The following is a 15323-nucleotide window of genomic DNA, read 5'->3' on the forward strand; positions in this document are numbered from 1 at the left end:
ATGTGGTGGTTGTGCAAGGCTGGGAGCTTATTAAAGTGTGGAATACCCGCGCGGGATATGGTCGGTGGCCATTTTGCCACCCTGAATTGTGTGGTTTAATTTGCTGATCCGAGAACCGCTACTATGGTAGAAACATTAGCGTTCTTACTCCAGACGCTATCCCCATCATGACCCCGGAATTTAGCGAATACGCCGTATACAGGGATATCAGCCTCCGTATCAACAATAAACTTTTCTTCTAGTCATTGCTGTTAGCTCGGTCTCTTAGTGGTGGAACCCTGGTGGTCTAGATATCAGCACGCTTACTTCTTCCATCATATCCTATTGCTATCCAACCCATGCTCTTGCTGCCCTATGCCGGCAGATGCTTGACCATGCTTAGAGATCTCGCCACAGCTAAGACAGATTTGATGAAACCCCGCGCTGGCAAAGACGGCTAAATGTTCTCCAGGAACCAATCATCCCTCTCCTCGACTTGGCAAATGCATGCCGTCTTATATCCGACTTGGCAGACTCTTAAGCCCACGTTGTGAAATCTTTCAAGCTCGTATTGTGGACCCAGCCGCGCGGGATTCCTGGTACATTGGTATGCTGGGAGCACAAACTAGCCTATCGCGGCATTGTCGCGTTCCATCTCAGTCCCGATCTTACAGGTCTGCGTAAGCAAGAAGGAAGAGCTGGGCGACTGAACTCCACAAGGCGGACGACCATTGGGCACGTTGGATTACTTGCATCGCGTAAATCGCCACCGTAGCGTTTCAAGCATCTCGGTCACCTCGCCGGACCATCGCCATGAGCTTACTGTGAGTAACACAAGGGGGTCAGTCGGGCCCTGACAAATCCAATCTTCATTTGGAAAGGACGAGGTGCTCATGATCATGGGTCTTGCTCGTATTGCAATTTTTGTAGGGTCATATAGTTATCTATACCAATCTCATATGTGTATATATAGCCTAACCATACCTCCCCTTAGGAAACGAAAAATCCATCAGACCATCACCAGATCCGAGCACACCTCCCAGTCTAAACGCCATCTGATCCAGAGTATCTACCAAAATTCAGCCATGTTTTTCAGCAAGCTTTTGGCCATTGCCACCGTCTCCCTCGGGAGTGCTTCGGCATTCAAGTACGAGAGACTGGATCGCAATGATTCTGTCAGTTGAAGCAACCAAAACTCCTTTCCACATGAGCTGACCATATGTTAGATGGTTCTAATTCTCGACGAACAAGTCGGACTTTTCAACCTCGTTCGCGACTTGGAGCCGATTTACTTCAAGCAGAACATCCTCGCGCATGCCGCCATGGCGAAGGCGTTCGACTTGCCGGTCGTGATGTCCACCTCTGCCCAAGCTGGTAACCATCTCTTCATAATGCACCATTCTCGTTTGGCCTTTGGCTAATGACTTCTTTAGGACCCAATGGTCCCCTCCCGGGAGAGCTTCTCGAAATGTTTCCCGATGCGCCACTTATTCAACGTCCGGGCCAGGTCAACGCCATGGACAATGAAGATGTCCGAGCAGCCATTGCGAATACGAACAAGACGCAAGTCATTATTGCAGGCATCTTGACAGACATTTGTTAGTTGACTACCACACTTGACACTCCTTCCCGAGGAAAAGTACTGTGTGACGGACGTGACAAAGATGGCTAATTATCATGACAGGTACTGCTTTCTGCGCCCTTTCTCTCCGAGAAGCTGGTTACTCTGTCTGGGCCAACATCGAAGCCTCGGGAACTACCAGTGACATGGTCCGCGATGCGGCAAACGGCAGGATGAAGGATGCCGGCGTGCAACTGGTTTCGCTTGGAGCCATCTTTGGGGAATTGATGCGTGACTGGCGTACCCCTCCTACTGGCATCAGCGCATTCACCTACTTGGATATGTATAACCCATCTATTGGCATGCTGGTCCGAGGTCACACTGCTGCCATTCAGAACGGGACTATCATGCCTGGCCAGACCGACCTGCCTTAGGCATCGGTATCCTTCAAGCAGAAGGCCATTCGGGGGATGTGGGATAGGGGCTGAGAGTTCTGGTTAGCGCGGCATTGCCCAGACTCTAGGCCTAGGTTCATCAAGTTTGCATGTTGTATGTCTCAGGCCGGCTTGACGTGCACTTGATGGGAACAGCCAAGAGAGGTGGAAGGGAATTCAATTCTAGATAGATCTTTAAAATAAATAAAATTGGTCCTGTTGCAGACGGTGAGAGCATCTTGGGAAGACGCTTCAACGTGTGAGAAGGGTTGTCAGGCCGCTGGCAGGTTGTTATTTTGCCATCCATCGATCCGGCAGGGGCTCTCTTACCTGGTCCAGTTCGTCTTGAGGAATCTCCAGCAGGTCGAATTTAAGATGGTTAACGTCTTCGTCAAATTCGTCGTCAAATTCAAAATAACATCTCTAGAAAGAATGACCTTTCCAACGGCCGGGTTCCAGATCCGATGGATATTAGGTAGTTGACTTGTATCTGATAAAGTGGTCGGTCCAGGCTCCTGAATTCAATTGATATCTCTCAATGGGACCTTTAGGGCATCTCGGGTCATTATAAACACCTTACATCTGTAGGTCCATAGGTAACCTAGATAGCGGACCGTCCGGGCTGCCTCGCTACATCCGCCTTGCTGGACTACTGCTCTGTGGGACCAGCCGTAGGGGGTATGTCAATTGTGAATACATTTAGGTGACCAGTTGTAAAGATAGACAGCGACCTGATAGATCTCAACCCAAAGGAGGAAGGAAATGGGGCGGCTGCTGCTCGCAGTGACGTAGCCTAATTTGTACGGATTAGTCTTTTCCAGTTTTTACGTTTTTTTTTCCACTCGGCGCAGTATTCGTCATCTTCGACTAGTCATAGCAAATAAAACTCTCAATTGTTGCATGAAATAGCTGCGCCATTTTGCGCGAAGGTTTAGGGTATCTCGGGTAAGCTAAAAGCCGTGATGGTCTAGGTGTATAGTCTAACAACAAGACAAAAGAAAAGAATCCTTCTGCTCATCATCACCTAGCAGACCTTTGGTCCTTGTGGAATGCTCAATATGACAAAAGTGTATGCATATCGTCCTCATGATGACCTTCCCCTCTGAGAAAATCCGAAGACATTTCACGAACAGTGGGCTAGTCTACTTCCGATAGGACTGCATCCGTTACCCTGGACAATGCACGGATGGTCCTATTCAAGTTTGAAGAATTTATTAGTGTGTAGTGGGCAAGGATCCGGAGAGAGGAACAATTACCTCTGTACAAGCAGAGTAGCCTGCAGAATCCCCATCCTCAATGCAACGCCCAGAGTCGCCTCTTCCAGTAGGCAACTCACAATTCTATCACACCATTAGCGATATGAAATGTGCCGAAGATGAACGTAAGTCACGTACCCACCAGCCAAAGACGGCGGGTAGAAAGAAAAGTAGAGGGATGACGTGGAACTTCATGATCTTGAATTCTTCGCGGGTACGCCTAAGTCAATCGGATGAAACGATTTACAATAGAATGTTCTCTGAAGTACGGACGACGACAGGCTTTATATACCCGAGGAAATATTGTTTCCAGTTCTAGCAAGACAGCAAACCGGACAGGCTGGGTGTACAAAACCCATCCTAATGCGAGGGGATATTGTAAGTGGAGACAAGACGTCTGGTTGTAAATCAATATCCATATATTAAGGTTGGCTACGTATGTGTCCTTAACCCAAGTTGGAAACAATTTGAAGGGTCCCCCGTATCCGGGCGAGATATCAGGGCGACGTAGCTCCACAGTGCATTAAACTGGACATACGTCAGTTAGTCGACCTGGTCACACCGCCATTAAAATCTAGCAAAGCCGGATACATTGGATAATAGCCCGTTCGAGCGAAAGGAGCTCGGTACCTCCGAGTGCTAAAGCCTAGATGTTACAGCAGTGCACAATTTTGGTCCAAAGAATCCGAGTGGATAGGCTATGTTTACGTGAGGATATCGTTATTGTGTTGATGTGATTTGGTTTGGTACACGGCGTAATCTAAACTGAGATGGGTAGCCCGGAGTCCAGAGCTCCTGGAGGAAGATGACCTTATGGAGAAATGACCGCGCCCCACCAGCGGTGAAACACGAGAAGCAAGGATCCAGCTAGGATACCGGGGAATTGAGTAGGATCGACACGGAATGGACCGATATTACGGGATCCGCGGCACCTCAGAACGATTATCCAAGCGTCGAAGGACAGAGAGCCAGGAGCCCGGAGCCCGGAGCTCCTGGAGGAAGATGATGCTGTGGAGAATATAATTGAGCCTTGATAGACTTCAACCATCTTATTGATCTCTTAAGTACCGTTTATCGCCCTCGTTGTCGTAGATAATGCACGTAGAGTCTACCGAGGGAAAGAGGATATTCATCCTGCGACATTTGGAAACGCGTCTTGTACAGTGGTCGGCAGCTGACGGAGTCGAATGATTGTGTGACGCTCATGGAAATTGTGTCTGGTTTCCGCCTTTTGTTCCCACCCAGCAGTAGGATAGAGTTGCCCAGGGAGGGTCTTTTAGTGACCTGGTTGAGACCAACTTCACTGATCCCATCTCTTTTTAGACCCCACATCAATGCGTGGCATGGGGGAGTACATTGAGTTACATTCTGGGATTTAGGATGCGATCTGAGTCGCTCGCTCAACCATCCGTCGCTCATGGAAAAACTGTCATCGGAGCTGACCCGAGAGCCGACTACATAATTCGAGAGTGGGACACGGACAATATGCGTAGATAGGTCTATTGTGGAATAGCCGGTCAGAAGGGTCAATTAAACCAACTGTAGTCCATTTCCAGACTTACGTTGTGCAGAAAAGAGATCAAATGACAAAGAAAGAAGGGATTTTTGGAACTGCCAGAACGGAGAGAGTTGGGAAGGCTATGGATGCTCATCAGACAGTTCTTATGTCACTGTACAAGCTATACTGATGTTGGTGAATACTTTTGACTAAAGTGAGTTGATCTGGCATTTCGGCCGTGACAACCGTGGTTGAGTGTGCCAAGGCATCCGATTTGCCTGCTAGTACCTTCACCCGAACACAAAATTAGAAGAATCTGCAGTCCCTTACGATAGCCTCGAATATCTAAAGTCCTCCAAGCTGGATGGTCTCCAACTCGAGCCTTCCAGGCCTGGTGGACGCATTGCTCAAGTCGACGGTCAAAAATTACCAGTATTTACAGCCGTGTAGGCCGTATTCTAGAGATAGTCATGAATTAAGTGTGATATCCATACTCAAGATGTCGATTAGCGTGTGGTTGAGAGATTCGTTCTAAGCTATCTAGAGCCACTGGGAGTGGCTCAGAGAGAGAGTATTAGGTACAAGCTTTTTCAGCGCACCCCATGGCTTATGCTTTTCATTCGTTCCACTGTTTGAATAGCCAGCAGATTAAATCTTGTCGCACGATCACTTGAATCGGTGGAACAAACGGACCAATTACACTTATCTTATTGTAGGCAGCCATCTTAGGATTGCAAACTCCGACGCCACCGCCGTTAACTTACGGAAGGCAGCCAAACAAGGCTTTGCTAAGTCGCACTTGTGTATAGAACCTCTAGCTTGAAAAACTAGTGCTAGTAGTCTTAGGCGTGCAAACTCCGACGCCACGACTGTCACCAGGCAAATGGTAGCCAGACGAGGCAACCAAATCAGGCTGGGTCAGGACCATGAAAGTCGCAAGGGAGGATTGTTGTGCCAGCTAGTGAAAAGGAATGCCCAACAATTCAAAGCTGATAATGTACATTATGTACCACAACAATGACCTTCCTATGTCGTTCTGAAACGTTGAATGTTACCGTGCAGGCGTGTAGCACACCGGCAGTGCACCCAAATCCTAACATAAAACGAGGACGGTCTGCTTTAGCTTCTACACGGGGAACCTTCTGGCTCGAACTGGGCGAACCTTACGGCTAGGCGCAAAGGGTGACTTGGGGTTAAGTCAGTTGATCCCTAGTATGTTATTTAGCTTACCTGCCTTTAAGTCCAAGTGCGCAACAATAACGACACCGGCGCCATACTCTGCCGAAACAGCTCCTGCAAACCAAGCAAACCACCCCGTGAGCGCAGTGGGTGACTTCAAGTCCGTGTCGTAGAATGAGGCTATGCCGCCATCTATTTGGTGGGGGGGGGGGGGGGCTAGGCTGGACACGCCTTGACACCAACACATCTTGTCTACATAAGCTGGGGTATTCTCCTTTTTACCTTTGATCAGTAAGCCTATTTTAGAACTTCTTCCGCTTCAAATGCAACATATTCTAGCAAGCGGGAGCAGTTTCTCAACCAACTGATCCATTCGGTCGCCTGTGTTTCAATACTCGACAGCCCACCATCACAACTTATCAAGGCTCCCGGTCCACTACATCTACGAGACTAAAGTGCCTGATCCAGAAAGGCATTACCCCTGCTGAGAATTACATCGTTAAGCATCCACTACTCTTCCGCTGTGGCACAAAGGACAGTACGTATGGCAATTTGTTTTCGTTATTATTATCTCGATCCACTTCTCCGCTTGTACTTCTACTCACATCTCTTATTGGCATCTTATGGAGAATACTAAACTGTGTTTCTAGACATGAGACTCTCGAATGCCCTCTTGTCCCCTCTTGCTCTAGCCGGAACAACGTTGGCCGGGAAGGAGACTCTCGTTGTCGGATCGGTTGGCTGCCTGGCAGCTTGCGGCGCTTCCTTGGCGACCTGCCACGCAGTTGGCCACGGAATGTCGGTTTTCACATTCGGTTTTTCGTCACTCGTAGCTTTCGCTACTTGCCATCAGGTATTTCTTGGCTGTGAGGCGGCGTGTATGTCGGCGGTTGCTGTTACCTCGTCAAGCAACACAAAGTAGGTTAGAGCCTAGTATCAAGTTGATAGGTGATTGAACAGGAAGGAGATCCGACTATTGCATCCTTCCCTTTCATTATTGAAAAACACCAATAGCTACCCCTCTGTAATAAAACAGGTGTCCAATTATTGAGGCTGTGCAGTAGCTGCATGTTTGCCAATTCCCCTTCTCATTCGTTACTCACAAAGCGGCTATATCCTGCGCCACTTTTAGAGGCCAAGGCATTTCCACAAGGCGCATTCACATTGTGATGTCACTGAGTCACTCAGCTACGCAGGTATACGATGAAATTTTAATGCCGCAAAACCTTTCTTCTCTCACCAGCGTCTCTACCCTAGGAGAAGGCTTAAGCCTATGGTTTAGCTGACCAGACTGTAACATGTGCACAAGCCAACTGACAGTGCGCGTTACAGTGTGGCATGACTCACATACGGCGTGCAAAGTTGGGCTCCATCAGATCAGGCTCGCATCGCCGAATCGCAGACAACGATAGCCTTGAGCGCTCAGAGCGTGCGTCTTCTCCAAAGCATTCCAAGCATAGTCAACAGTCCACAGGCCATAAGCGAGATGGCAGTACCGTTCGGCGTCTCCGTTGGTGACTTCCTTGCTGTTGGAAAGCTCATTTGGCACGTCACCGTCGAGCTTCGCGAGGTATGTGCCGAGGCGAACTGTTCTTAGACTCGCGTCAGCGTCGTTTCTTCGCTGCCAACTGAATTAATCTGACTGGAATTACACTACAGAATGGCGAGGCAGCTCCTGAGTACCAATCCCTTTTGATCGAGCTCGAGGCTCTTAACCGGGCCCTGCGCCAGCTCCACGCCCTCAGACCCGCGAAACATGAGCTCCGCCACCTCATATCCATTCAAGCCACCGCGCTCGCCTGTCAACAGCCACTCCAGGACTTCTTAGCAAAGATTTCCAAGTTCGAGAGCCGCCTTGGAACATTCAACGCTGCGCAGAACAGGTGGAAGGGACTCCCCCGCAGGATGCAGTTCAGGATCATGTTCAAAGAGGACGTCAAGCAGCTGAGGTCGGCTCTAGCGAGCCACGTTGCGACCATCAACCTTCTTCTGATGACGCAGACCGTGGCTTCAACATTGGCGGCCGAGGACGACAGGGATCGTCTTGCATCTAGCTTGGAGAGTAAAATATTATGCCACCGGCAGCGCCTCGAGGATGTCAATGGCCGCATTGAAAAGTCTTTGGAACGACAGCAGGAGATGAAATCGCAATTACGAGACCAATCTTCTGTCCTCGATAAGTTGGGGAAAAAGGCAGATGAAACTCACCAACAACTTGGTACCCAAGCAGTTTCGATCCAGGGAATCCAGACCATCACCGGGATTCTAGCTCTCGTAACATCCGGGACGATGCACCTTCGCCAAATCATTAAGCAGTTGCACATGCTCTTCCGACTCTTCAATACGTTTACGGCAGAGGCGCGAGCAGCCATGTCTAAGCTTATGGAACTTTTCCATAGTCTTCAGACCACGCTTCAGCGGATCGATTGCAACCTACCCATGCGCCTTTACCCTCCGATTGTGCAGTTTACCACAGCATTGGGGGGGCAACCGATGGCATTGCCTTATGAGCTCTGCCAACAGTGGACGACCTTCAGAGAACTTTTGAGAGTCATCTTCTTGGACAAGCCCGGAAAGGCTCGCGTCGACATGGGCAAGTACTTGATTATGAATGCCCGCGGAGGCAGGTTACTGGCAGAGGGTTCATGGCAGCATGCCGTAAAGCAAGATGACCACTTATCCATGTCCATTGTCCTTGACGAGCTCGCAGCACGGGCTGGTAGTTGCCCGTTTCCGACCTGCCAAGCTACCACAGAGGGTGTGAAAGTTGAGAATGGAGGCCGCACATGTCGCAACTGTGGTCGGTGGTCGCTGCTCAAGCCACGGGATAGTAGCCACACCAAACCGAGGCGCACAAGAACGCCGCCGACGAAGATACCGACAACATAGACTCAAAATTTTCATCCGAGTCCAAAAACGGCTCGGGAGTGGACGCTCGGCCTATTGAGGACAATGAAGACATCGAGCTCTACCGCCAGATCCAGGTCTTTGACTGGTCACAGGACAGGTTAGCCCCTCAACCCCCGTCGCCAGCCCCTTCCATGACAACCAGCTCAACTGCCGGGCCTAAACCACCAATGATCACGACATCTAGATTTCCGCCTCAGTCGCAGTTGCCTAAGCACAGAACGAACTCCGGATATTACATTCGATTCAGTCCAGTTCAGCTCGAGTATGAAGAAAACCGAACCGGCATAGAATCACAATTCAATGTGAAGACGACTACGTTTAAGAATAGCATATGGAACCGCGCACACTACGGAAACCCAGACTTTCACCCCGAGGAATGGAGTCCGGACGACGAGCACGTCGATGGCAGAGTGGGAGGGAAGCGGAAAATGAGGAAGGACCCGTCTTAGAAGGGTGCATAAATTTGAACCCTGGCCCATGACGTGGGGCGGACGCTGTTGGATGCCCCAGGGATTTTGCGGGGATGGAGAGCTGGATCATTTCACGGGGGAGACAGGTTGGCTAACAACTAATTGCTTGGCAAAAATGGCGTTGTTTTCGTATTTCTCTGCATGGGTTAGTACGTTATGGGTAGACTTTCCTTTGTGAGCATGATGGCCAAGCAAGGAAGGAGAGTGAGGTTATATCTGGCGGTTGACTACACGTAGCATAGAGATGGAATTTACAGGACTAGCTCCCCTATTAGGCATCAATCAACTGAAGGTCGAGTCGCGTCCTGCAATATCAATAGCACCTTTCCGGACCTGCTGTCCCCTTGGCAAACAAAGAGAAGCAGTCCCTTACAAGTCGCCCCCGATCAGCCAGGTCACCTACTCGTCCACTGAGGAAAGGATCGCGAGGAGAGTACGGACCTGTGCTCCTAGATGGCGCCTGTTTCCTGAGGCTCGTTGAGATGATGCCTGTCTTGCGACAAATTGATCGATTAGCAAGCCTGATGTAATCAAACTGTGTGCTTCAAGCAAAATCTATGGGATGGAGCGCTCCGCAGTTTTAGACATCAACCAACACACCGCTGCTTCTCATTATCGATTTACCTGATCTTTGGTCCTTTTAGCACGCTCAGTGCGACACCAACCTATCAGTCGCCCAGCGGTGCTTCAACGAAAGACCGCGAGATCTACTGTTTAATACGATCAGCTTACAATACCACGAATATCCCATGCGAAAAATCTTACTTCCAGTTCGACTGCATCTGCTTCATTTCCTAGACAACAGGACATATCTTGTACTCGCAGCCTTGCCGCTGAATCGTCACGAAACAGTCACGGGACTCCGTTTGACGGGTATGGATTCATCCGGCCGTTAAGGATCGACTGAGTCATCACATCACAGCGACAACATTTAATATCTGACACGACCCACGAAATGTAAACAAACATGTCTGTCAACGACCATGGAGTTACACGATCCGATTCAAGTGTCGCGTGCTTTAGCAGAACCACCGACTATTCGTATTTTTCATCCCTTCTACGCGGACTCCAGCTTCAACCCCGACTTCGATATCCTGATCGCCTTTCAAGGCTTTGACGATGGAGGAATCCATTACGACACGGCGCACACGGCGTGTGCTATCCTCGCTGACAACCAGTGGGATGGCTACTTCTCTCGTGATATACACGGAAAGATAAAGGTCCATCCAGCAGACGGAGTACTTCGGGACCCGAGCTACTACTTTTGTCTCCCGTCATCTTCTAACCCGTCGGCCGATCCATATCCCGTTATTCCCCGATTCGAGGATTGGCGATTCCCTCACAATAACCTACCACCTCTTTGGATGCAATTGAAAGAACAATTGTTCGCGGAACAAGAGACGAAGCAGGCCCGATCCGGACATTGCTCTCTCAGCGACTGCGCTGATGCCATAGAAACCGCCCATCGGGTGCCTACGACACAGTCCCACTGGTGGAGGATAAACGTCATGAAACAGTAAGGAACCAGCTGAAGCAAGGCCATTTTGCCATCCCAAGCAACCTTGGTAACCTAACTCACCCAGACATGTTCGGGCTCCCCTTTTCTCGACGAACGAAATCGACTGCCCAGCAAATTCCCTCCCTCTTCGCTGTGACATACGTAGAATGTTTGATGAGCGGCATTTTACATTTGCACCGAAGACCGCAATCGCCCGAGATCAAGAACGGATGCTATCGCCGCCACAATATACGACAAGTCGGCGTGACGGTCACGATAACCTAACTAGCTGTCCCGAGCCGGATCAGGACGGGAACCGAGGATCTCAGGCCAAGAATCCACCGAAAGCCCAATCAGTGCCATATCTTGTTGGTCACGTTTTCAACTCCACGCCAGCTGGTCAATTACCAGGGAGGTGGCATGACCGGCGGTTGAATACGCTGCCATCAGCATTATCAGTCGAATGCCTCTTTGCTCGATTCGCTTGGACGATCTTCGCGCCGTCCGTATCCCGTTAGTTTCTGGATGCTGGGGAGGGACGACGGCTTCTCGTGTGGAATGATGCCGTAAGAAGACAGGAGATTGAGGAAGCAGACGCAGAAAGGTGTCGCGCCATCTATACAGCGGCGAGGTCGAGGAGTGAGAGCTGTTGACTTCAGCTACCTATGATACTTACGATGGAAACGCAGCCGCCCGAAGATACTTTTGCGACTGATGAGATGTTTCGCCCGTAATAACAGTCAAGTTGCCTCGTGCAGAAACGGGGCCCATTTCCACTTCTCCGATCACCTTCGTTGAGTACATTTGTACCACCATCAATCACCCTTCTAGAAATGGGCCCATTTCCACTCCAGCGCACCTGTTTTTACTAAACACGACTAAGACGCGAAACGCGCCCCAGTTATCCCTCATCCATATCTATCAGACCGATCCCTAGCCCTTCATTAGATAGGAAATTAAGAGCTTTCATTATTATTATCATCCTGATCCCACCCAAAAAACAAATAGCCAAAAGATTTTAATTACTAAAGAAAGTAATAAGCTCCTTATAAGGACAAAATATAATACGGTACGCCCTTCTCTTAGCCTTACAGCCAGAGAATTAGCTTAATGTCTCAGGCCTCGGGCTTGCGGGTTGGAACTCTTACGGCTCCAACTGTAGTTAGCTAGCTGTAGAGATCATCAATCTTTCAATACACACATCTAGACCTGCAGTCACAACCCTACTCGTATCACGGCGTGGGCTATGCGGTCTTCTGGCGGACGAACAATTCCCTTGAATAGATAACTGTCGGTGTCTGTCCCTGTTCCGCATAACGTCATATACCCTCGGCCTTTTTTTGGTTAGAAAAGACTAGAACGCTGTTTCATCGGGTTTGGTGAGCTATGTATCAGGGTTTAGTTGACAAATACCGGCCAGGGCGGCTCTCCGCGGTTATATCATTTGGGCAACTTGGGACCAGGCACAGCTTCCCAAGCTTAGATCTGTTGGTGTAGACTAGGCGTAGACTTATTTTGTATTTCCTACTTAATGTCACTTGTATTTAGGAATCCGTTGATTAAACAGATGCTGTTCTATTCAACATTGTGCAACATACTGCTACGATGAGACTCCACCCTCTGAAGGCCGCTATTAAGAGGGTAGTCTATTATTTATATACTTGTTATTAGATTCAATGAAACATAGCATCTTGGAGTACGTTACATGACAACTGCCACTTCTTTATCCTCCGGCCCCTCTCGGGCCAGCCTGCCAAACAGCCAAACGAAGGATGTGTACATGAGTGGAATCATATTTATGAATTCAAAACGACATCAAAACTGAAAGCGACGAACATAAAACAATCTGAAAAATGAAAACCTTGGCCATTCATACTATTTCGAGCTGGCCGTCAGGTGTGGCTTGATTTGAGATTCACACCACTCCCAAAACGCCTCGGATGTTCCTAGACCACCGTCTGCTTTAGGCTTGGATGCTAAGGCCAAGTCACTGCGGACGGTTAAGAAGCGGCCCCAAGGTCCAACTACTCTCCATTAGCATTTATCGAAGAGTTGTCATCCAGGTGAACACGTACCCCATTTTCCGGACTTGTCCGGTGTGACTATAGGTGACAGCCCAGCGAAGAGCTGGGTGTATGCACCATACACTGGTGGGTAGAGCACAAAGGTCCGGATAATCCATGCTACCCATGGTCTCTGCGTCCTATAAAGCTCCGAGTTGAGATTCCCGGGATTCAGAGGGATGCTGATGATACCCTCAGTCTCAAACCGCTTCGCCATCTCGACACCGTGCAAATAATTCCCGGCCTTACTAAGTGCATAGCAAGTGAATGGAGTCTTCTCTTTGCGTTTCACGATATCGTCCATGTTGACGCCTCCCTTGACAGAAGATGGCGACTCGGCGGCTGAGGAAGACACCCAGATGACGCGCACGGTGCCTGGTTTCTCAGTCTTGGCAGTGGCAACGAGTATCGGCGTGAGGAGTTTGGTGAACATGAAAGTGCCAATGTTGTTGACACCTAGCTGGAGCTCATAGCCCTGGGCAGTGGTTGAACCATGAGGTGGAGTCATGACGCCTGCATTGTTGAAGAGGACATGCAACGTTGATTCGCGGTCGAGGAATTGCTGCACCGAAGACGAGATGGTGCTGAGATCCGCCAAATCGAGATGCATGAAGACGAGCTCGCCAGAGGAGGCTGGAAAATCTTCTTCGATGTCGGCGATGGCCTTTGATGCTTTTTCTTCTGAGCGGGCAGCGACGTAGACTCGGGCGTTCTTGGAGTAGAGGATCCGGGCCAGTTCTTTGCCGATGCCGGTGTTGGCACCAGTAACGATGTAGACCTGGATTCTATTAGGCGAGCTCAAATTGCTGCAGATATCTGTGACTTGCCTTTTCAGTAAGGTCAGGGACGTTCTTTTCGGTAAACACAGGTCTTGGAGGGAACAGCTGCGACAGCTGATGAAGCGCGTGGGTAGCCATTTGAAAATGCAGGTAGTGGCAGAGGAATATGGAGTTGCGCTTGAGTAATGAGTAATGGACGCAGTATGATAAGATTTGATGCTTTCAAGTAATTTATCTGCTGGTGATGGAGTGTTTGTCGGCAGCTATATAGTAACTTGGTTGGCAGGGGCATGTGCTTGGTTGATGATGTTGACGATTCTATAACGAGTGCGAGATACCCAAATCACAGACCAGCCAACCAAAGACACATCAGAACCGAGTGCGATGTGGAAAGATTCCGCTCTCTCATGTTCAGTAATCGAGTCAAGAAGGCAACCCTGGTCTTTTATTTGGCGAGCGAGTGCGAGTGGAATTCGGGTATAACGCGGAGGTGAGAGCCCAGTCCCCCAAAAAATGATGATGTCTGGTGATGTCACAGCTTGGGTCCGAATGCGAGGCGGAGCTTCGGGCTTATTATCATCGCCGTTGGGCCCGCTTGGTCCAAGCTATTCCGTCCTCAGAGCAATCTACAATGACACCACCTAATCAAGACCTACAATCCCGGAATCGGGGCGGCAGCGACTTACTCTCACTCATTGCTATACTGTCTCACATTTATCCAGGTCGAAAGAAGTTAAATTCTAGCAGGTGGGTAAGACAATTGAAGATGCAACAGTGAAAGTAAGAGAAATAAATGGTACCAAGAAGAAATCTACAGCTGCGCTTCATTTTCGTCATTCCCATCCTCCACCATGTCCGTGTCCAGCGGAAGCGACTCAAAATTCCAGGACATTGGGTCAATCAATCCCATGGACAATGAGTTGTATGCCTGTTCTCGCTCTCTCAACAACTTTGCAATGTCAAAACGATCAGTCTTCTCAGCAAATCGGATGGCCCTCGAGAACCCGGCATTTGCGTCTGGTATCGCTCCCTCGTCGAGAAGTAGCCGCACCATGTCCAACCTCCCATGTTCAGCAGCTCCCTCGATCGCAGTCCTGCCTTCTTCCGGAGCCGCCTGTGCGTTGACGTCGGCTTTGTGCGCGAGTAGCATTCTCGCAATCTGAATGTCTCCCGAGATTGCAGCTCCTTGCAATGCTGTGACTCCGCGCACTGGCGCAGGAGCCATATTGACGTCCGCATTGTACTCCAAGAGAAGCGCAACAACTTTCGCGTTAGGTTGCTCAGCTGAGGTGGCTGCTTGTAGAGCGGTGCGACCAGCTCGGTTGCCGGCGGCCGCGTTGACTTCTGCCTTGTGGTGAAGAAGAAGTCTGACTATCTCTTCAGTCTCTTCAGTCTCTTCGGTCTCTTCGGTCTCATCCCCCCGTCTAGGCCAATCTCGACCTACTATTGCAGCCTGCAGAGCTGTAATACCTCTCCCTTCGTTTGAGGCGGGGGCGTTGATGTCGGCGTTGTATTTGAGGAGAAGCAGTATCGCCTCCTTCTTATGTAATTGTGCCGCGATCTGGATTGGCGTCATGCCTGCAAAGGGATGCGGTGAATTTGATGGCCATCGGTCCTCGGTGGCTGCATTGGATCTGAGCGCGAGATCCAGACATTCAATTTGTGATGCGTGGACCAGACGATGCAGCACTGTGCA

General features: G+C 49.7%; 6 protein-coding genes across 6 annotated transcripts; 3 read left to right on the forward strand and 3 right to left on the reverse strand.

The window, feature by feature from the left end:
* Nucleotides 1-1064: 1064 nt before the first annotated feature.
* BGZ61DRAFT_482164 (isochorismatase) lies at nucleotides 1065-1974 on the forward strand (the record flags this gene model as incomplete). The annotated part of the gene is made up of 4 exons (XM_046249369.1): nucleotides 1065-1154; nucleotides 1206-1353; nucleotides 1413-1577; nucleotides 1664-1974. 4 exons carry the CDS (start codon nucleotides 1065-1067, stop codon nucleotides 1972-1974), a joined length of 714 nt encoding a protein of 237 aa, XP_046100177.1.
* Nucleotides 1975-2862: 888 nt separating this feature from the next.
* BGZ61DRAFT_458456 (uncharacterized protein) lies at nucleotides 2863-3462 on the reverse strand. The gene is made up of 3 exons (XM_046246761.1): nucleotides 3369-3462; nucleotides 3231-3314; nucleotides 2863-3166 (listed from the first exon to the last, which is right to left on the reverse strand). The coding sequence occupies exons 1-3, from the start codon at nucleotides 3423-3425 to the stop codon at nucleotides 3098-3100; spliced, it is 210 nt and encodes a 69-aa protein (XP_046100178.1). The 5' UTR covers nucleotides 3426-3462; the 3' UTR covers nucleotides 2863-3097.
* Nucleotides 3463-7300: 3838 nt separating this feature from the next.
* BGZ61DRAFT_100553 (uncharacterized protein) lies at nucleotides 7301-8966 on the forward strand. Its single transcript, XM_046236820.1, has 2 exons — nucleotides 7301-7477; nucleotides 7567-8966. Exons 1-2 carry the CDS (start codon nucleotides 7394-7396, stop codon nucleotides 8794-8796), a joined length of 1314 nt encoding a protein of 437 aa, XP_046100179.1. The 5' UTR covers nucleotides 7301-7393; the 3' UTR covers nucleotides 8797-8966.
* A 1265-nt stretch (nucleotides 8967-10231) lies between these two features.
* On the forward strand, nucleotides 10232-11795 carry BGZ61DRAFT_555119 (uncharacterized protein). The gene is made up of 2 exons (XM_046255609.1): nucleotides 10232-10803; nucleotides 10871-11795. The coding sequence occupies exons 1-2, from the start codon at nucleotides 10271-10273 to the stop codon at nucleotides 11301-11303; spliced, it is 966 nt and encodes a 321-aa protein (XP_046100180.1). The 5' UTR covers nucleotides 10232-10270; the 3' UTR covers nucleotides 11304-11795.
* An 865-nt stretch (nucleotides 11796-12660) lies between these two features.
* Nucleotides 12661-13765, reverse strand: BGZ61DRAFT_497117 (short-chain dehydrogenase; the record flags this gene model as incomplete). Its single annotated transcript, XM_046251105.1, has 3 exons — nucleotides 12661-12809; nucleotides 12861-13626; nucleotides 13676-13765. 3 exons carry the CDS (start codon nucleotides 13763-13765, stop codon nucleotides 12661-12663), a joined length of 1005 nt encoding a protein of 334 aa, XP_046100181.1.
* Nucleotides 13766-14365: 600 nt separating this feature from the next.
* On the reverse strand, nucleotides 14366-15246 carry BGZ61DRAFT_458460 (ankyrin repeat-containing domain protein). The gene has a single exon (XM_046246762.1). It carries the CDS (start codon nucleotides 15201-15203, stop codon nucleotides 14439-14441), a length of 765 nt encoding a protein of 254 aa, XP_046100182.1. The 5' UTR covers nucleotides 15204-15246; the 3' UTR covers nucleotides 14366-14438.
* Nucleotides 15247-15323: the final 77 nt, after the last annotated feature.

Source organism: Ilyonectria robusta (assembly GCF_021365365.1).
Source record: "Ilyonectria robusta strain PMI_751 chromosome Unknown BGZ61scaffold_20, whole genome shotgun sequence".
Lineage (NCBI taxonomy): Eukaryota > Fungi > Ascomycota > Sordariomycetes > Hypocreales > Nectriaceae > Ilyonectria > Ilyonectria robusta.

Coding starts and splice junctions, on each gene's coding strand:
- BGZ61DRAFT_458456 (XM_046246761.1), bottom strand. CDS start 3,425: ATGAAGTTCCACGTCATCCCTCTACTTTTCTTTCTACCCGCCGTCTTT. Junction 3,315..3,368: donor CCGCCGTCTTTGGCTGGTGG/GTACGTGACTTA, acceptor ATGGTGTGATAG/AATTGTGAGTTGCCTACTGG. Junction 3,167..3,230: donor GCTACTCTGCTTGTACAGAG/GTAATTGTTCCT, acceptor AAACTTGAATAG/GACCATCCGTGCATTGTCCA.
- BGZ61DRAFT_100553 (XM_046236820.1), top strand. CDS start 7,394: ATGGCAGTACCGTTCGGCGTCTCCGTTGGTGACTTCCTTGCTGTTGGA. Junction 7,478..7,566: donor TCACCGTCGAGCTTCGCGAG/GTATGTGCCGAG, acceptor ATTACACTACAG/AATGGCGAGGCAGCTCCTGA.
- BGZ61DRAFT_555119 (XM_046255609.1), top strand. CDS start 10,271: ATGGAGTTACACGATCCGATTCAAGTGTCGCGTGCTTTAGCAGAACCA. Junction 10,804..10,870: donor AGGATAAACGTCATGAAACA/GTAAGGAACCAG, acceptor TAACTCACCCAG/ACATGTTCGGGCTCCCCTTT.
- BGZ61DRAFT_458460 (XM_046246762.1), bottom strand. CDS start 15,203: ATGACGCCAATCCAGATCGCGGCACAATTACATAAGAAGGAGGCGATA.